General features: G+C 44.2%; 2 protein-coding genes and 1 long non-coding RNA gene across 3 annotated transcripts in view; 2 read left to right on the top strand and 1 right to left on the bottom strand.

The window, feature by feature from the left end:
• The window catches only part of LOC308469666 (uncharacterized protein), a 50,906-nt gene extending 39,176 nt beyond the window's left edge, over positions 1–11,730 (top strand). The window contains exon 3 of the mRNA XM_080992450.1: positions 10,406–11,730. Coding sequence (XP_080848576.1) covers positions 10,406–11,571 — 1,166 coding nt within the window. The 3' untranslated portion in view covers positions 11,572–11,730. The remainder of the gene's footprint in view (positions 1–10,405) is intronic.
• Positions 1–18,259, top strand: part of LOC308471788 (uncharacterized protein) — a gene marked incomplete at its 3' end in the record, with an annotated part of 143,068 nt that overhangs the window by 22,937 nt on the left and 101,872 nt on the right. The gene's annotated exons all lie outside the window — the stretch shown is intronic.
• LOC308470228 overlaps positions 11,340–18,259 on the bottom strand; it is a 111,437-nt gene continuing 104,517 nt past the window's right edge. Inside the window, exons 2-3 of the long non-coding RNA XR_013982280.1 lie at positions 11,524–12,281; positions 11,340–11,442 (exon numbers count right to left, since the gene is read on the bottom strand). This is a non-coding gene — a long non-coding RNA (uncharacterized lncRNA). The remainder of the gene's footprint in view (positions 11,443–11,523; positions 12,282–18,259) is intronic.

Here is an 18,259-nt window from a genome sequence, read left to right on the forward strand (position 1 = left end):
AGACCAAAAAGACCAGTTGAATGCCCCAATTTCCAAAGAAGAAGTAGAAGAAGTGATAAACGAATTGAAAAGAGGGAAGGCACCGGGCCCGGATGGGCTAACAGCCAGTTATTATAAAGAACTAAAAGATAGGTTAATGGCTCCATTGATTGAAGTAATGAACATCTTAAAAGTAAGGGACATTCCAGAAACATGGAAAGAAGCATTCATTACAATAATTCCAAAACAAGACTCAGACCTAACCCAAGTGAAAAATTATAGGCCCATCTCGTTATTAAATACTGACTATAAGATCTTTGCAGGAATTCTAGCCAAAAGATTGAAAAAGATACTAGTAAGAATCATCCATGAAGACCAAGCGGGTTTCCTGCCGGGCAGACAATTAAGAAACAATATAAGGAATGTTATAAACATCATTGAATATCTGTCCGATAGGGGTGACAAACAAGCAAGCCTAATATTCGTGGATGCGGAGAAGGCGTTCGACAATGTAATTTGGGAATTTATGTTGGAGAACTTAGAACTGATGGACGTGGGCCGAGACTTCCTCAATGGCATAAGGGCTATATACACAGAACAGAAGGCAAAATTGATTGTGAACAATGTTATTACGGAAGACATAAAAATATCAAAAGGAACAAGGCAGGGATGCCCACTGTCACCGCTGTTATTTATAACTGTTCTGGAAGTTCTATTAAATGCAATTAGACAGAATAAGAGAATAAAAGGGGTAACATTAGGCCTAAATGAATATAAGGTTAAAGCTTTTGCTGACGATGTGGTGCTGACCGTGGAGGAACCAATAGAAAGTATAAGAGAGGTTTTGGATGAGATGGAGCAATTTGGGAAGGTAGCAGGATTCAGATTAAATAAGAGTAAGACCAAAATGATGGTAAAAAATATGGACCAAGATACGATTGTAAAAATACAGCAAGGTACGGAGATTGAAGTGGTAAAAAAGGTTAAATATTTGGGAATCTGGCTATCAAACAAGAATATTGATCTATACCAAAATAATTATATACCAGTATGGAAAGGAATAAAGAAAGATTTGGAGGTGTGGGCAAGAATGAGACTATCACTATGGGGAAGAATCTCTATGATAAAAATGATGGTGCTACCTAGGTTACTATTCCGATTTCAAACTATACCCATTGTAAAGGGTACAGGAGTTTTTAAAGAATGGCAAAGGGTGATATCAAGATATATCTGGGAAGGGAAGAAACCAAGAATCAAACATAAGTTGTTAATAGATGCGAAAGAAAGAGGTGGATTCGCCCTACCAGATATGAGAATGTACTATGAGGCAGCATGTCTGTGTTGGTTAAAAGATTGGGTAAAGTTGGAAAATAAGTAATTGTTAGACCTGGAAGGATTTAATAACAGATTCGGGTGGCACGCGTACCTATGGTGTGAAAAGAAGAGGGTCCACAAAGGTTTTGGGAATCACATATTTAGAGGTCCACTAATAGAGGTTTGGGATAGATATAAAAACATACTGGAAATAAAGGTTCCGCATTGGTTATCACCGTTAGAGATAATGTGTCTGAAGAAAATCAATATGAGAGATAAGTGGGGTACTTATGGAGAAATGGTAACTAATGAAGGAGGGAAATGGAAAATGAAACCATATGACCAAGTAAAACTATATATACATGACTGGCTGCACTATTTTCAGGTAAATGAAAGATTTAAAAAAGATCTGAAGGAAAGGGGTTATGTGGAAAAAGAATCAAGATTTCAAAAAGAAATAATAAATAATGAGAACAAAAATCTGTCAAAAATGTATAAAATACTGTTGGAGTGGTATACGAAGGATGAGGAGGTAAAATCAGTAATGGTTCAGTGGGGAAAAGATTTTGGATACAGTGTTCAATTGAGGGATTGGGAAAAGCTGTGGAGAGAAAACATAAAGTTTACGGCATGTACGTTATTGAAGGAAAATGTGATGAAGATGCTGTACAGATGGTACATGACACCCGTAAAACTGGCCAAGATGTATAAGGTAGATAATAAATGCTGGAAATGCAAACATAAAGAAGGGACATTCTTCCACCAGTGGTGGGAGTGTAAAAAAGTTAAAAGCTTCTGGGAAAATATCTATAACGAGATGAAAAAAATATTAAAATATACTTTTGTGAAAAAGCCAGAAGCCTTTTTATTAGGCATAGTAGGAAAAGAGATAAGAAGGAAAGATCGCAAACTTTTCCAATACGGTGTAACGGCAGCCAGAATCGTGATAGCCCAGAAGTGGAAGCAAGAGGAGATCCCAACAGTAGAAGAGTGGAGAGCTAAATTGACAGACTACTTAGAGCTGGATAAATTAACTGGGAAAATCAGATATATTAAGGATCAAAAATTTATTGAGGATTGGGGAAAGTTTGTGGGGTATCTGGAAAAAAACTGTGGTGTAAATATAACGCTAGCGGGGTTTAAAGAGGCACTGTAAAGAATAATTAAGTATTGCCTATTAGAAATAATGAGGGCAGGGTGGAACATTTGGCAATATGAAAGAAGGAATGTGTACAAAAGTTATATTTACGAACGATGGTCAACAGCGCTGAAGGAAGTCTAAATGGATATGATTTGATATGTTATGGAAAATGTATGATTACTTTGCTGTGTTTTATATATATCTTTTTTCTTGTTTGTCTCTGTTTTTGTTTTTTGTTCTCTTTAATTTTTGTTGTTTATAAAACTGCAATAAATAAAAACTATAAAAAAAAAAGAGAGAAGGGAGGAAAGGGAGCAGTTTCTCTTAATGGGGTCTGGAAGGTGGAGGTGGGGAGGGGTTTCCACTGTGGAAAGAGAGAAGCTTCCTTCTGCCCGGATCTGGTGCAAAGGGAGTCGCCGGGAAGGAGGTGGGAAAAGGGCGAGGGTTGGGCATTGTTGGGCAAGTTAAGAATAATAATAATAAATAAGAATAATAATAATACCTGCCCATCTGGCTGGGTTTCCCTAGCCACTCTGTGCGGCTTACAACATAGATAAACCATAATAAAACATCAAATGTTAAAAATTTCCCAATACAGTGGTGCCTTGCAAGACGAAATTAATCCGTTCCACGAGTCTCTTCGTCTTGCAGTTTTTTCGTCTTGCGAAGCGCCGCTATTAGCGGCTTAGCGCTATTAGCGGCTTAGTGGCTATTAGCGGCTTAGAAAAAGGAAAAAAAAGGAAAAAAACTCGCAAGAACTCGCAAGACGTTTTCGTCTTGCAAAGCAAGCCCATAGGGAAATTCGTCTTGCGAAGCACCTCAAAAACGGAAAAACCCTTTCGTCTAGCGAGTTTTTCGTCTTGCGAGGCATTCGTCTTGCGGGGCACCCCTGTACAGAGCTGCCTCCAGATGTCTTCTAAAAGTCAGATAGTTGTTTATTTATTTGAAATTGGAAGGGAGGGCGCCACCAGCGAGAAGACCCTCTGCCTGGTTCCCTGTAACTTCGCTTCTTGCAGGGAGGGAACTGGCAGAAGACCCTCGGAAGTGAACCTCAATGTACAGCCTTCCTTCCTTCCTTCCTTCCTTCCTTCCTTCCTTCCTTCCTTCCTTCTCTTTAGGCACCAGGCAAAAGCATTCCTCTTCTCCCAGACATTGGGCTCATTAAACAATCTATGGCCTTCACACCTGCAATTGTACGTGCCTAAGGGGGCAGTTGTCATTTTTTATTTCTTACTGTGCTGTGCATCTCTGATTTTCTATTGTAAGCTGCCCTGTGATCTTCGGAGGAAGGGCAGTATAGAAATGTAAAGAATAGCAGTAAAAATAGGAAGCCCTGTTGTGTTCAAGGGGGTGGTTGGGACAGAGTCTCTGATTAGCATGCATAGCCCTGTTGTGTTCAAGGGGGTGGTTGGGACAGAGTCTCTGATTAGCATGCATAGCAGGTCAGGCTAAGGAGGGAATAATAATAATAATAATAATAATAATTCATTACTTGCACCCTGCTCATGTGACTGGGTTCCTCGGCCACTCTGGAAGGCTTCCAACAAAATAAAAAACACCGAAAACATTGAATACTTCCCTGTACAGGGCTGCCTTCAGAAGTCTTCCATTTTGTAGAAATGGCCTTCAATATTAAAGAAATGCCCTCTTTAAGTAATCACGTGATGTAAACATGTACACTAGTGGTCAAAATTGTGGAAACCATTTGGAAAAGTGTATTTCTGAGGTTTGATAACTCCTAACACCACTTTTTTTTTAGTAATACCATAAAACTATATATCAATGGAAATATAATTTAATGAAAAATGTAATGCAATAACTTTTATGAAGGATTATTTATTACAACAGCAGTCATAAAGAAGAAACGTGAAATGCATACAACAAAAGAGATATACCAAAATTCTCACCGTGTCAGTTAATACTTAGCTGGGTAACCTTTAGCCTTCCATGGAGTAAAGTAAGCTTTTTAGTTCTGCAGCTGTAATAATGTGAAACTAAGATTAAATTATTTCCCTTATTAATTGGGTTTTATTGCTGGGCTGCTTCTGACTAACAAGTTTCTTTAGTCAGCTCCATAGATTTTTGATTGAGTTAAGGTCTGGGCTATGTATTTTGGGGCATTTACTTTCCCATTAATGACTCAAATTTTGTCCACACCTCGTGCTGTCATACAGCCCCAGATCATAGCACTGACTTGGTGTTTCACGGAAGGTGCAATGTAAATAGGATGTAAATCTCCTCCAATTCTCCTCACGTATTTCATGGCATCACTACCAAGCGAGATTTTGGTCTCCTCACTCCAAATAACACTGTCCCATTGTTCTGCTGTCCAGTTAACATGGGTTTAGCCCAGTCTGATTTTGTAGTGACTGCGTCTCCTTATACCTCTTCCAAAATTTAGAAATGTCCCCTTTGGTTAAGTTTCTGCCAATTTTTCTTCTAATATCTTCATAACTGTAGCCTTGTTCACTTAATAGTACTATTTTACATCCCTTTCTAGGTGACCAGTCAACTCTTTGCACCATTTATTTAATTTTATTACGTTTTACAAGCTCACTAAATGAAAAAAACCTCAACCAACTTGATAGCAATCGCACAACACATTTTTAAAAAATATATTTTTATTGAATTTTCAAATTATAACAACAAATTTCCACAAATCTTAATTGAACAATTTCTATATCCGTATTTCTCCCCTCCCTCCTCTTTGGCTTCCCCCATTTTTCCGTATTGATTTATTACATAAATTCTATACTCTGCTGATTTTGCTTCTTATATAGTTGACAAAACCTGCCAATGAGTCCATATCTTTATACAGTGGTGCCTCGCAAGATGAAATTAATTCGTTCCACAAGTCTTTTCGTCTTGCGAGTTTTTCGTCTTGCGAAGCACGGTTTCCCATAGGAATGCATTGAAAATCAATCAATGCGTTCCTATGGAAACCGCCTTCAGACCAGGTCTGGGGACAGTCTGTCCCCCGACCTCTTCTGAAGGCCGGCGGGGGGCGAAAGTCTTTGCTTCCCCCCCGCCTGCCTTCCCGGGACAGCGGAGACTTCTCCGCTGTCCCGGGGCGATATTAAAATGCAGGCAGGCAGCAGCGAAAGCTTCGCTGCCGTCCCCCAGCATTTTTAAAGCCCCTGGGACAGCGGAGACTTCTCCGCTGCCCCGGGGCGATTTTAAAATGCTGGCGGGCGGCAGCGAACCCTTCGCTGCCGCCCGCCAGCATTTTAAAAACCCCGGGACAGTGGAGGACTTCTCCGCTGTCCCGGGGCGATATTAAAATGCAGGCAGGCAGCAGCGAAAGCTTCGCTGCCGTCCCCCAGCATTTTTAAAGCCCCCGGGACAGCGGAGACTTCTCCGCTGTCCCGGGGCGATTTTAAAATGCTGGCGGGCGGCAGCGAACCCTTCGCTGCCGCCCGCCAGCATTTTAAAAACCCCGGGACAGTGGAGGACTTCTCCGCTGTCCGGGGCGATCTTAAAATGCTGGTGGGCGGCAGCGCTGCCGCCCGCCAGCATTTTAAAATCGCCCCGGGGCAGCGGAGGAATTCTCCGCTGTCCCGGGGCGATTTAAAAGCGCCCGGGAAGGCAGGCAGGGGGGACAAAGACTTTTGCCCCCCACCGGCCTTCAGAAGAGGTCCAGGACCTCTTCTGAAGGCGGGCGGGGGGCAAAAGTCTTTGTCCCCCCTGCCTGCCTTCCCGGGGGCTTTTAAATCGCCCCGGGACAGCGGAGAATTCCTCCGCTGTCCCGGGGCGATTTTAAAATGCTACCGGACGGCTTTTGAAGGCAGGCGGGGGGAGCAAAGACTTTTGCCCCCCGCCCACCTTCAGAAGAGGTCCAGAGGGCTCTCCAAGCTGCGGATAGCAGCCTGCTGCCCCGCGCGAGGGGCGCTCTTAAGCAGAGCGCCCCTCACGCGGGGCAGCAGGCTGCTATCCGCAGCCTAGGCGGGAACTCTTCTGAAGGCTGGCGGGGGAGAAGGGCTTTTCTTCCCACCGCCAGCCTTCAGAACAGCTGCGCACCTTCCCCTCTGTTCCCGGACCTGTCCTGAAGGCTTGCGGTGGGAGGAGGGCTTCCCTCCCCACCACCAACATTCAGAATGCTGTTCTGAATGTTGGCGGTGGGGAGGAAAAACCCTCCTCCCACCGCAAGCCCCGGGAACAGAGGAGAAGCCCTTCGCGCCTTGTCCTCTGTTCCCGGACCTCCCACCGCAAGCCTTAGGACAGGTCCGGGAACAAAGGAGAAGGCGCGCTGCGCTTCCCCGCTGTCCCCGGAGATTTCCCTATGGGCTTTCGTCTTGCGAAGCAAGCCCATAGGGAAATTCGTCTTGCGAAGCCGCTAAAAATCGGAAAACCCTTTCGTCTTGCGGGTTTTTCGTTTAGCGAGACATTCGTCTTGCGGGGCACCACTGTACTGTCTTTTTATATAGTTTATAAATGGTTCCCACTCTTTTTTGAAACCAATGTTGTCTCTCTCATTTATTCTCTCTGTCAGCTTAGCCAGTTCCGCGTAGTCCATCAGCTTGGCTTGCCATGCTTCCTTTGCTGGCGTTTTCTGTTTTCCATACTTGTGCTAATAAAATTCTTGTTGCTGTTGTCGCATACATAAACTATGTCCAATTTCCCTCTCATGTATCATGATCTAAAATTAGAAGCAGGAAAGATTCTGGTTTTTAAACAAAGGGTTTCTTCAACATTTTTTTCAGTTCATTATATATCATTTCCCAGTATTCTTTAACCTTCTTGCATTCCCACCATACATGAAAAAAGTACCACCTTTCTCTTTACATCTCCAACATATCTTGGATCCCGTTTTATACATTTTTCCAGTTTTTCCAGTGTGATATACCATCTATATATCATTTTCAAATACAGTGGAGGCCCCATTAGCTGAAGTGGTGCTTCAGGTTAAGAACAGTTTCAGGTTAAGAACGAACCGCTGGAATGAATTAAGTACTTAACCCAAGGTACACTGTAATTTTCTCTTAATGGTATACAATCTGTAAACTTTACATTTGTTTTCATAAACTTTCCCATTCCTCCAACTGTATATTAAGCCCAACATCCGGAGCCCATTTTATTTGGGCCGATTTTACCTTCTCATCTAAAGTCTCTCCATATAGCAAAATGTTATATGCTTTCTTCAATAATTTGGTTTTTCCCTCCACAATTTCCTTTTGAAAGTTTGAGATAGTATAGCTGAACCCCCTTTTATTATCTTCTTTAAATTGCTCATTAATTTGTCTGTGATGCAACCAACTTTGTAAAGTACCTTTCAAGTTTTCATAACTTTTAAATTTCAAACCTTTCTCCTCTTCTATTAACAAATCTCTATATGTTGGCCACTTTCCTTTTTTATTACCCCTCCAGCTACACAGGGTCTAATCCTGCCAGACTTTGGTGGATGTCTCAAAAATTTCCAAGGTGTTGGATATTCAAATTGCAGAGCTTGTCAAAACTGAGAGGCAACTATTTACAAATCCTGTTCTTTCAGCAAAGCAGGAATTTTAGGATTAAAAATACATTTGCTTTCACTCAGAGGCTGTAATGTAGATTTTTGGGGGCTTTCATCTTATTCAGAAAACGTCTCTGCAGGGTTCTCCCCTGAATAGCGGAAGCGCGGCTTCCATTTTTAATACTTCTCACTTTGAAGTTCAAATTAAAGTCCAAATATTTTTAATTCCTCTCCAAAAGATTATTTCTATTTTACCTTATAACAGAAGATCTGTCACTTCAGAGGGCGGCTTTTAGGCTTCAGATATTCAGGTGTGCGTTGGAGCCGACAGCCCGCCTCAACCGTCTTCCCCTCCCCCACCCGCTGCTGATGCAACTGCGGGAGCCGGTTTGACGGGAGACCTGGGGCTCAGCTGGACCCCGTTGCAGCCCCACTCTTCTGCAGAGTTTTATGAGGGCTTTTCTTTTTTAGCCCTAAAACATCCCCTCGGTCGCCTGAAATCCCCCTAAAGGCTCCGTCTTACTCGGACGGCGCCCCAGGTGACGCCATTTCCTCCACCATCCAGACTGGAAGCCCATAATCACCAAGTCAACTCTTTGTGCCATTTGTTTAATTTTATTACATTTTGCAAGTTCACGAAATGAAAGGGGGGAAAAAAACCCAACCAACTTGATAGCAATCACATAACACACTAACAAAATCCTGCTTATTTATGTCGTAATCCTTCCTAAAAGTTGTTGTATTACATTCTACTTTAAATTACAGTGGTACTTTAAATTACAGTGGTCCGTTCTTAACCTGAAACTGTTCTTAACCTGAAGCACCACTTTAGCTAATGGGGCCTCCTGGTGCCGCCGCGCCGCCAGAGCACAATTTCTGTTCTCATTCTGAAGCAAAGTTCTTAACCCGAGGTACTATTTCTGGGTTAGGGGAGTCTGTAACCTGAAGCGTCTGTAACCCAAGGTACCACTGTATCTTTCCATTGATATATAATTTTATGGTATTACTCCCCAAAAGGGGGGTATTATGATCCATCAAAACCCAGAAAAACACCTTCTCCAAGGTTTCCACAATTTTGACCACTAGTGTATGTTGTCTTCTAGGTCCAAAGACACACATGCACACACAGATAGCATGAGCAAGCAGGGCTCCAAAGTGCTTCTCTTGAGAACTTGCCATCTAAGTTGTTTACTCACGGCAAAAGCTCCTATTTCCCAAAAGGACAGGAGGGGGAGGTCTCTCCCCCACTTTTAACCCACCCACTCCCACCGCACGGAAGGGAGAGGTCTTGTTCATTCACAATCCCTGGATCCACTGCCTCTCCCAGGGGATCCAGATGCAAGCAAGGTGCTTTCTTCTTCTCCATTCAAGGGCAACCCATGTATTCAAAGCAGTCCTTTGCAGATTAAGACTTAAGTTCAAAATAAGTACAAAAACCCGACAAAAGGACTCACGGGTTTATAGTGGCACCAGCTTTCCTAGTCAAGATTCCACAATGTCAGACTGTAGCTCACAAAAGCTTAAGCCATAATACATCTATGAGCCTTTATGGGCTGCAGAAGATGAATAAACAGAAGCATAGTTAATCTACGGACTTCCATCCCACAAGAGACAGTGACGGCCAGCAACTTGGATATCTTGAATAAAGGGATTAGGCTGGTGTCTGTGCTCTGCGCTTGCGGTCCTAGGCAATAATGCTTCTTAATACTAGTTTCTGGAAAGCACAGGAGGGCAGAGGGCTCTTGGGCTGAAATCTTGCTTGCTGGTTTCCCACAGGCTTCTGCTTGGCCACTGTGAAAACAGGATGCTGGAGTAGGTGGGCCTTTACCCGACGCAGAAGGCTTTGTTTAGGTTCTAATATATTGCAATGATTTTACACTTACATGTGGCATAAGAACACTTCAGTTTTACTTCTTACTCATAGGAGAGACTGCTATTGGAGCCTGTGATCATTTCCTCACTTGAAAAAGAAAAAACAAAAAAAATTCCTTCCAGTAGCACCTTAAAGACCAACTAAGTTAGTTCTTGGTATGAGCTATCGTGTGCATGCACACTTCTTCAAATACAGCAGCAAGCAAGATTTCAGCCCAAGAGCCCTCTGCCCTCCTGTGCTTTCCAGAAACTAGTATTAAGAAGCATGCACACGAAAGCTCATACCAAGAACTAACTTAGTTGGTCTTTAAGGTGCTACTGGAAGGAATTTTTTTTGTTTTGACTATGGCAGACCAACATGGCTACCTATCTGTAATTGAAAAAGAAAAAGACAGAGATGTGTCTTATAAGCCAGTTCCACCGTAGATCTCTACTATAAAATGATGGTGCTCTCTTAAGTGTGAATGGAGTGATCATGGGTTTCTCTAGCCATTATCTCATCCGCATTCCTAAAAATTTGGAACATGGAGACAGTTGAAAATGGAGAGGGAGTGAAAATAAGAGAAGGTGCACATGGGGATTGATGTGTGTTCAGTTCATTTATTGTCTTTCCTAAAAGTCTAACAGGATTCTCTCCCTGCCCCAAACAGCTGAGGAAGATGATGGTCAGGATTCAACGGAGAGGTCTGTGAAATCAGTGGGAAGAGCAGAGAGGCCATTTAAATGCAGGGAATGTGGAATGTGCTTTAGTCACTGTGGAAAAATGAGGATACACCGACGAATTAACACGGGGGAGAAACCGTTTGAATGCATGGAGTGCGGAAAGAGCTTCACTCAAAGTGGTAAACTTAGAATACATCAACGAACTCACACAGGGGAGAAACCATTTAAATGTATTGAATGTGGAAAGAGCTTTGGTCAAAGTGGAAACCTTAGAATGCATCAAAAAACTCAAACAGGGGAGAAACCATTTAAATGTATTGAATGTGGAAAGAGCTTCAGTCGTAGTGGAGCCCTTAGAATACATCAACAAACTCACACGGGAGAGAAACGGTTTAAATGTCTCGAATGTGGAAAGAGCTGCAGTCGTAGTGGTCACCTTAGAATACACCAACGAACTCACACAGGGGAGAAACCATTTAAATGTATTGAATGTGGAAAGAGCTTCAGTCGTAGTGGAGACCTTAGAATACATCAACAAACTCACACAGGAGAGAAACGGTTTAAATGTCTCGAATGTGGAAAGAGCTGCAGTCGTAGTGGTCACCTTAGAATACACCAACAAACTCACACAGGGGAGAAACCATTTAAATGTATTGAATGTGGAAAGAGCTTCAGTCAAAGTGGGACACTTAGAATACATCAACAAATTCACATGGGGGAGAAACTATTTAAATGTATTGAATGTGGAAAGAGCTTCAGTCATAGTGGAGCCCTTAGAATACATCAACGTACTCACACGGGGGAGAAACCGTTTCAATGTATTGAATGTGGGAAGAGCTTCAGTCAAAGTGGAAAACTTAGAACACACCAACTAACTCACACAGGGGAGAAACCATTTAAATGCATTGAATGTGGAAAGAGCTTCAGTCAAAGTGGAGACCTTAGAATACATCACCGAACTCACACGGGGGAGAAACCATTTAAATGTATGGAATGTGGAAAGAGCTTCAGTCGTAGTGGAGACCTTAGAATACATCAACAAACTCACACGGAGAAAACATTTAATTGTATGGAGTGTGGAAAGAGCTTTAGTCAAAGTGGAGGCCTTAGGAAACATCAGCTAACTCACACAGGGGGGAAACCACAGATGTAGGGAATGTGGAAAGAGCTTAAGACAGAGTGGAGACCTTAATATTCCTAAGCAAATTTACACAGGTGAAAAACCATATAAATGTATGCAACGTTGCACTCAATGTTCACTATTTAATTTATGTCAAGAAACTCATAAAGGCAGAAATCAATTTTAAATACATGGAACCCATGTGATGTTTTTGTTTTTGTATTTAAATTTGTATACACATATATATGTATTAAAGTAATGAAGGTCACATATACTTGATGTACAAAAGAAGTTGCAAGTTGTTGCTAGATTATCCAGGGGGAGAGTGTGAATCTGGAATGCTCAAGGCGTGTGATGAATCTGTTGAGTTTTGACTCCACCCATCACTGCCAAAATGATACGCTGCCCTTGTCTTGTGGATCAGCATCTTTCAGGCTTCAGGGAATTGCCTTCCTTCCCCTTGGTCGTAGATAAGCAGAACAAAGGAAAAGGAGTCTTCTTACCAGTTAGAAATTTTAATGATCCCAGCAAGGGGACAAAGAACCCGTCTTCTAGGAATGGCGGTGCTCCCAATGAAGAGGTCCAGTCCCTCACATCCCTAGTCACCCTGTCACTTCTGCGTCTCGTAATCTGAGCTAGTTCCCTCTGTACTTTCTGTCCTGCCACTTTCGCTGCTCTCCTTGACCTTGGGGAGAGCGGATGGATGCTTTCCAGAGACAGTGAATCTGTTAACTCTCCCCCCCCTCCAGAGTTTCTTCTGCAAGCTGTTCCCCAGTATTTCCCAGCTTCTGCCTTCTGAACTATGTTCCTCTGCAAATCACTTTTCCAAATCTATACAGTCCTCCTGCTCCTGGGAAGAATCCGGGGAGGGGGTGCTTTTTCTGTGCAAGGCTAGTTCGTGTTTCTCCCGAGTATGCGCCTGTAATCAGTGAGCGTGCATTTAGCAGGAGAGCATCCCTTTGTCTCGGCATTTAAGATGCTTCAGGAGGCCGTAGAGCGAAGCATGTGTATCGCACATGAACTGTGAGAGCAATGGTGGAGGAATAGCAAATGACTGTCAGGGTGCTTAAAAGGAGCCTGTCGTTTCGTGAGAGGGGGTGGGGGGAGGAGAGTTTTAGTGACGCTGAACAGGAAGAGCCAAGCGCACCTATAGGATACATGTGCTTGCTACTCTTGAGTTTGAAGATGGGCAGTGGGAGTGGCACATGCTTTTGCTGAAAGTAGATCTAGGGAAGATTAAGTTAATTGCAACCTTAAACACACTTGGGTCCCATTAAAGAGGCTGCTCATGAGGCCGGAGGAACATCGCCCGGCTGTGAGGTGTAAAGTCCACCACTCCCTGCAAGGTCTTTCCCACCTGGCCTAGGGGACGGGGCCCAGACTCACCCAGCTCTACTATGTTAAATATCAATTCTGTGGTCGACCTTTGTACTGTTTTATTTTGAAATCTTTAAGATAATATTTTTGTTTTCTGTTATGTTGCTTTGACTGTATATTCTATATTTCACATTTTTCAGGTTGTTTTATTTATGTTTTATTGATTTAATATGCTGTGAACCGCTTTGTGGTTTTTCTTGAAATTATAAAGTGGAATAGAAATTAAATAAATAAAGTTTCAAGCAGGGATATCCAACATGGGGTTGCTCAGATGTTGGGCAACAACACCCATAAGCCTCAGCCTGTATGGCCAAGGTTGATGGGGGTTGTAGTTCAAAAGCTCAAGGGTGGAAAATCTCACGTTTCTTACAACTTTTCATTATGAATAATTATAGGTAAAACTTTTGTTGATATAGAGCTCATTTTTGGGCTTCCAGGAACAGCTAGTCACTTCTGCTTTATAAACAAACCCAAATATATTGACACACTTTACTTTAAAAGCAGATTTCAGAACAGAGATAAACAAAACCTTTTTAAAAATCTTTTTACTTTACAAACCATAATTTTGTCAATCCAAGATCTGCTCTTCATATGTATAAAAATACTTTGTTAACAATGAGATACCAAAATAATAATAAAAAATCTGCAATAAGACATTATCAGCATTTAAAAAGAAATGCCAGTGGGATGTTCAAGGCATTGAGTTACAAATTAAGGCAAAGATCAACCATTGCTAGGTAGACCCAGGAGACTTAATCCTAGAATCAACCCCTGCCCCCCACAGCCTGCTTTTGCCTGTAAATGTATTTGATTCAAAGGTCACATAAATCATCATGATTTTTTCCTCATTGATTCTGATGGGCGGGAGGGAGTTAAAAGTCACCCCATGGAGGTATATATGGGTCTGAGTGGCAGGTGATCCACTGCCAGACCGCCATCTTGACAAGAATCTTTCTCAAGGCCTTGTCTTCAAGAGGACAGGCAATGAATTCTGATTGCCTGCTTGGAACAGAAATGTATTTGGGAGACACCGCTGAAGAGAAAAAGGGAAAAAACTCACAGCCCACTCCACAAATTATCCAGGCTGCTATGTGGAAGAAATGCATTTTCCCACCTTCCCTTGAAACAGCCTTGCCCTACAACGCTATGTCACAAGCTGCCCTTGGGAATGGTCCCACATCTCAGAAGGTAGGCAGTGGGGATGAGTGCTGTGTTTCCCTGGGAGCAACACAATGGCACTGGAGGCTGCTGAGCAAAATGGCCCCCGTGGACTCCATTGTGTGTGTTCCCACTTACCTCCTGATTGCTTGCCTTCTCCCTTGAGGGCCACATCCACACCACATTTAAATCACTCTAGTACCCCTTCAGTCAGTCATGGCTCCCCCCAAAGCATTCTGGGAGCTGTAGCTTGCTGAGAGGAGACTCCCTGTTCCCCTCCCAGAGAGATAATATGTAGAGTGGCTTCACTATCTATTCCTTGTCACGGAGAACTTGGTGAATTGTAACTCTTTGAGGGAAATAAGGATTTTAAGGGTTGCCATGGTTGAAGACTTGATTGCCTCTTCTCTTCTCCCCCCCCCCCGCCAATATAGCTTCTATAGTTTCTATAGCCTACATATGGTAGAGATATTTAAAATGAGAGTCCTCATAAGGACTCCTTTTTGGTCTTCAAAATATGGCAACCATACCTAACAGCTCCAAGCAACCTTAACAAACTACAGCTCCCAGAATTCTTTGGGGGAAGCCATGACTGTTTAAAGTAGTATACAGTGGTACCACTTGCCCCCTTGAACCGTGCCCGTCCTGGCTGATTAGAGCATGTCCAGACGAGGTGCGGGCCCCCCTGGATGAGATCATTAATCAGTCCCTTGGTATGTGGACTTTCCCAGGGGAGTTGAAGGAAGCAGTGGTGCATCTATTCTTAAATAAAACATCTCTAGATCCTTTAGATCTATCCAATTACCACCCGGTTTCGAATCTTCCATACCTGTGTAAGATAATTGAGAGAGTACCGTATTTTTCGCTCTATAACACGCACCCGACCATAACACGCACATAGTTTTTAGAGGAGGAAAATAAGAAAAAAAATATTCTAAACGAAACAGTGGATGTATGATTTTTGTGGTTCATGCTGTGGCCACAGACATGTGATCTGACGGTGAGTTTGGGGTAGCCCAGTGCAAAAATCCCAAGGATCCATGTGGATCCATGCTTTGTAACCACATTTTTGCACCACTGCGGCCCCAGGCAACAGTGTGTGATTTTTTTGGTACAAGCTGTAGCCATGGACATGCTATGTGATCTGATGGTGAATTTGGGGTGACCCAGTGCAAAAGTCCTGAGGATCCATGTGGATCTGTGTTTTGTAACCACGTTTTAAGTGGGGAGGGAAGGAAAAGCACTCAAGGGACAAGGAACACGCGTGGGGTGGGTGGAGAAGGATGCTGTTAATGATGCAGAAGAGGGGTATAAGGGGAGAAGGCTCCTCTCCTCTCCTGCTTTGCTCCTTTAAAGGCTCTGCTTCTCTCCCTCCTCCCCAGCTCGCTGGAAAACTTTGCTATTTAGCCAGCTGAATGGGGAGGAGAGAGGGACAGAGAGCCTGCTTGCGAAAAACTTTGCTGCTATTTAGCAAACTGTTCTCTCCCTCCTCCCCGGCTTGCTGAAAAAAAAGCTCCAGAATTGTGTAAGCGGCTCCTCTCCTCTCCCACTTTGCTCCTTTAAAGCAAGCAGGCTCTCTGTCCCTCTCTCCTCCCCACTCAAGGGCTCTTCTCCCGCTTTGCTGTTTCAAAGCGAGCCACGGAGGAGGGAAGGAAGGGGAACCATGGATCCTCTGCTCACGACTGCAGCAGATCCCCCCGCCATCCATAGGCATTAGCTCCATAACACGTACAGACATTTCCCTTTACTTTCTAGGAGGAAAAAAGTGAGTGTTATGGTGCAAAAAATACGGTAGTTGCCGAACAGCTTGGTAGGTTTCTGGATGAAACATAGGCTCTGGACCCATTTTAGTCCGTCTTTCACCCTGGTTACAGCACCGAGACAGCTTTGGTTGCCCGAACATGATCTCCATTGACAGCTGGGTCGAGCTGGGTCGGGCCTGCTGATTCTCTTAGCCTTCGGCATGATCAATCACGAACCTTTGGACCACCGCCTTTCCGACGTAGGGATTCAGAGCACAGTCCAACAATGGCTGCGCTCCTTTATCTCAGGTCGGGGACAGAGGGTGGCGCTAGGGAGGGAGTGGTCACTGCGGCACTCCTTGGTGTGTGCAGTCCCACAGGGTGCAATCCTTTCTCTGATGCTTTTTAATATCTTTTATGTTCCCCCTTACCCAGATTGTCCAGAGCTTTGGGCTGGATTGTCATCAATATGCTTTTGACAGCCAGCTTTATCTGTTGATGGACGGCCGCCCTGACTTGGCCCCGGACACACTGACTAGATGCTTGGAAGCTGTGGCTGGATGGCTGCGTGGGAGGCGTTTGAAGTTAAATCCTTCGAAGACAGAGGTCTTCTGGCTGGGTCGGGACAACATAGGGTTGGGGTCCCAACTCCCATCTCTTGCAGGGGCTCAATTAGTGCCAGCACCTTCTCTCAAGAGCTTGGGTGTAACCTTTGACGCCTCCCTTTCCATAGAGGTGCAGGTTAAAGCCACAGCAAAGGTATCATTTTTCCATCTCCGTCGTATTAAGCAGTTGGTCCCTTACCTTTCTCGCCCTGATCTGGCCACAGTGATCCATGCAACAGTCACCCGGTGGAGTACAGGGTCAGGTTTAAGGTGCTGGTTTTGACCTTTAAAGCCCTATGCGGTCTAGGACCCACTTACCTATGGGACCGCCTCTCCTGGTATGCCCTGCGGAGGACCTTAAGTTCCGCAAATGACAACATTTTGGAGGTCCTGGCTCTCAAGGTGGCTAGATTGGTCTCAACTAGGGCCAGGGCCTTTTCAGTACTGGCCCCAACTTGGTGGAACACTCTGCCACAAGAGACTAGGGCCCTGCAGGACTTGACATCTTTCCGCAGAGCTTGCAAGACAGAGCTGTTCCACCCGGCTGGTTTGGTTTGGTTTGACTCAATCTGACAATGTTTCCTTCCCCTTCTGGTTTTGATTTATGGGCTACTTTTAAAATGAGGCTGCTTTTTAAATTGAGTTTTAATCTGTATTTTAAATTGGTTTTTTCTCCCCCTATTATGTTTTTACTGTAATTTTACCGGTGTTAGCCATCCTGAGCCCGGCTCTGGCCAGGGAGGATGGGGTATAAATAAAAATCATTAGAATTATTATCAGACATTAAGAACTTCCTGATCCTGCTTCTTTATAAGACATCTGAAGGCAGCCCTGAATGGAAAAGCTTTTAATGTTTGATGCTTCATTGGATTCTAAAAAATATTCTTTTGGGAGCTGCCCTAGTGGCTGGGGAAACCCAGCCAGACGAGCGGGTATAAATAATGTTGTTATAATATTATTATTCTGCTTAATTGAATAGCAGTTCCCAGAAGCCGCTGGAGGGGAGAAATGCTCTTGGGCTCCCATCCTCCTTGCAGGCTTGGCCACCATGAGGAGACAGTGCTGAAATTCCTGCATTGCAGGGGGTTGGACTCGATGACTCTCAGGGTCCCCTTCCATCTCAACGATTCTATGATTCTAACAGGGTGCGGGACTAGATGGGTTTGATCAAACTACAGGGCTCTTCGTGTGGTGTGTGTGTGTGTGCATGCACATGAACGTTTTTCTGTGTGTGTGAGAGAGAGAGAGAGAGGGAGAGAGAGAGAGAGCGAGAGAGAGAGAGAGAGAGAGAGAACCTTCAGGAAGAGGCCCCTGTCTCTTCTTTGCAAAGAGGCTGAATCAGCTGCAATACCCCCACACTTGACCCACCGCTTCCCTGCCTGCTCTCTCTCCACCCCAACCCCAGTTCCACGAGTATTGCATTGCACTGCACAACCCCCACCCCGCAAAGCTTGCTGCACCCCGAGACGTGGGGTCAGCTGTGCTGCTTAAGCCACGCCTTCTTTCCCAAGTCAGTATGAGCAGCAGCACCCTCCCCTCTAGCAGCTTCCACTCTCTGCCTTTAATCTTTAAGGCAACGAGCATACCTTCCTTCAACTGGAAGCCCAGCTTCCCTCCCTCCTCTCCCCATTGGCTGGGTACTGCAATTATCCCACCCCCGGAAATATCCTGCCTCCCAGGCTGGGGGTCCCATTCCCACCCCCGCTGCCCAGGGTGGCTGCCACCATCGCCAGGATTTCGGGTGAGTGCAAAGCCAGTGGCGGGGAAGGAGGGAAGGGGCTTTGCAAGGGGTGGGGGGTCCAGGATGAGAAGCCCCGGGACGGGGAGAAAAGAGAAGGG

The sequence above is a fragment of the Podarcis pityusensis genome (assembly GCF_964106645.2).
Source record: "Podarcis pityusensis genome assembly, chromosome: 2".
Taxonomy (NCBI): domain Eukaryota; kingdom Metazoa; phylum Chordata; class Lepidosauria; order Squamata; family Lacertidae; genus Podarcis; species Podarcis pityusensis.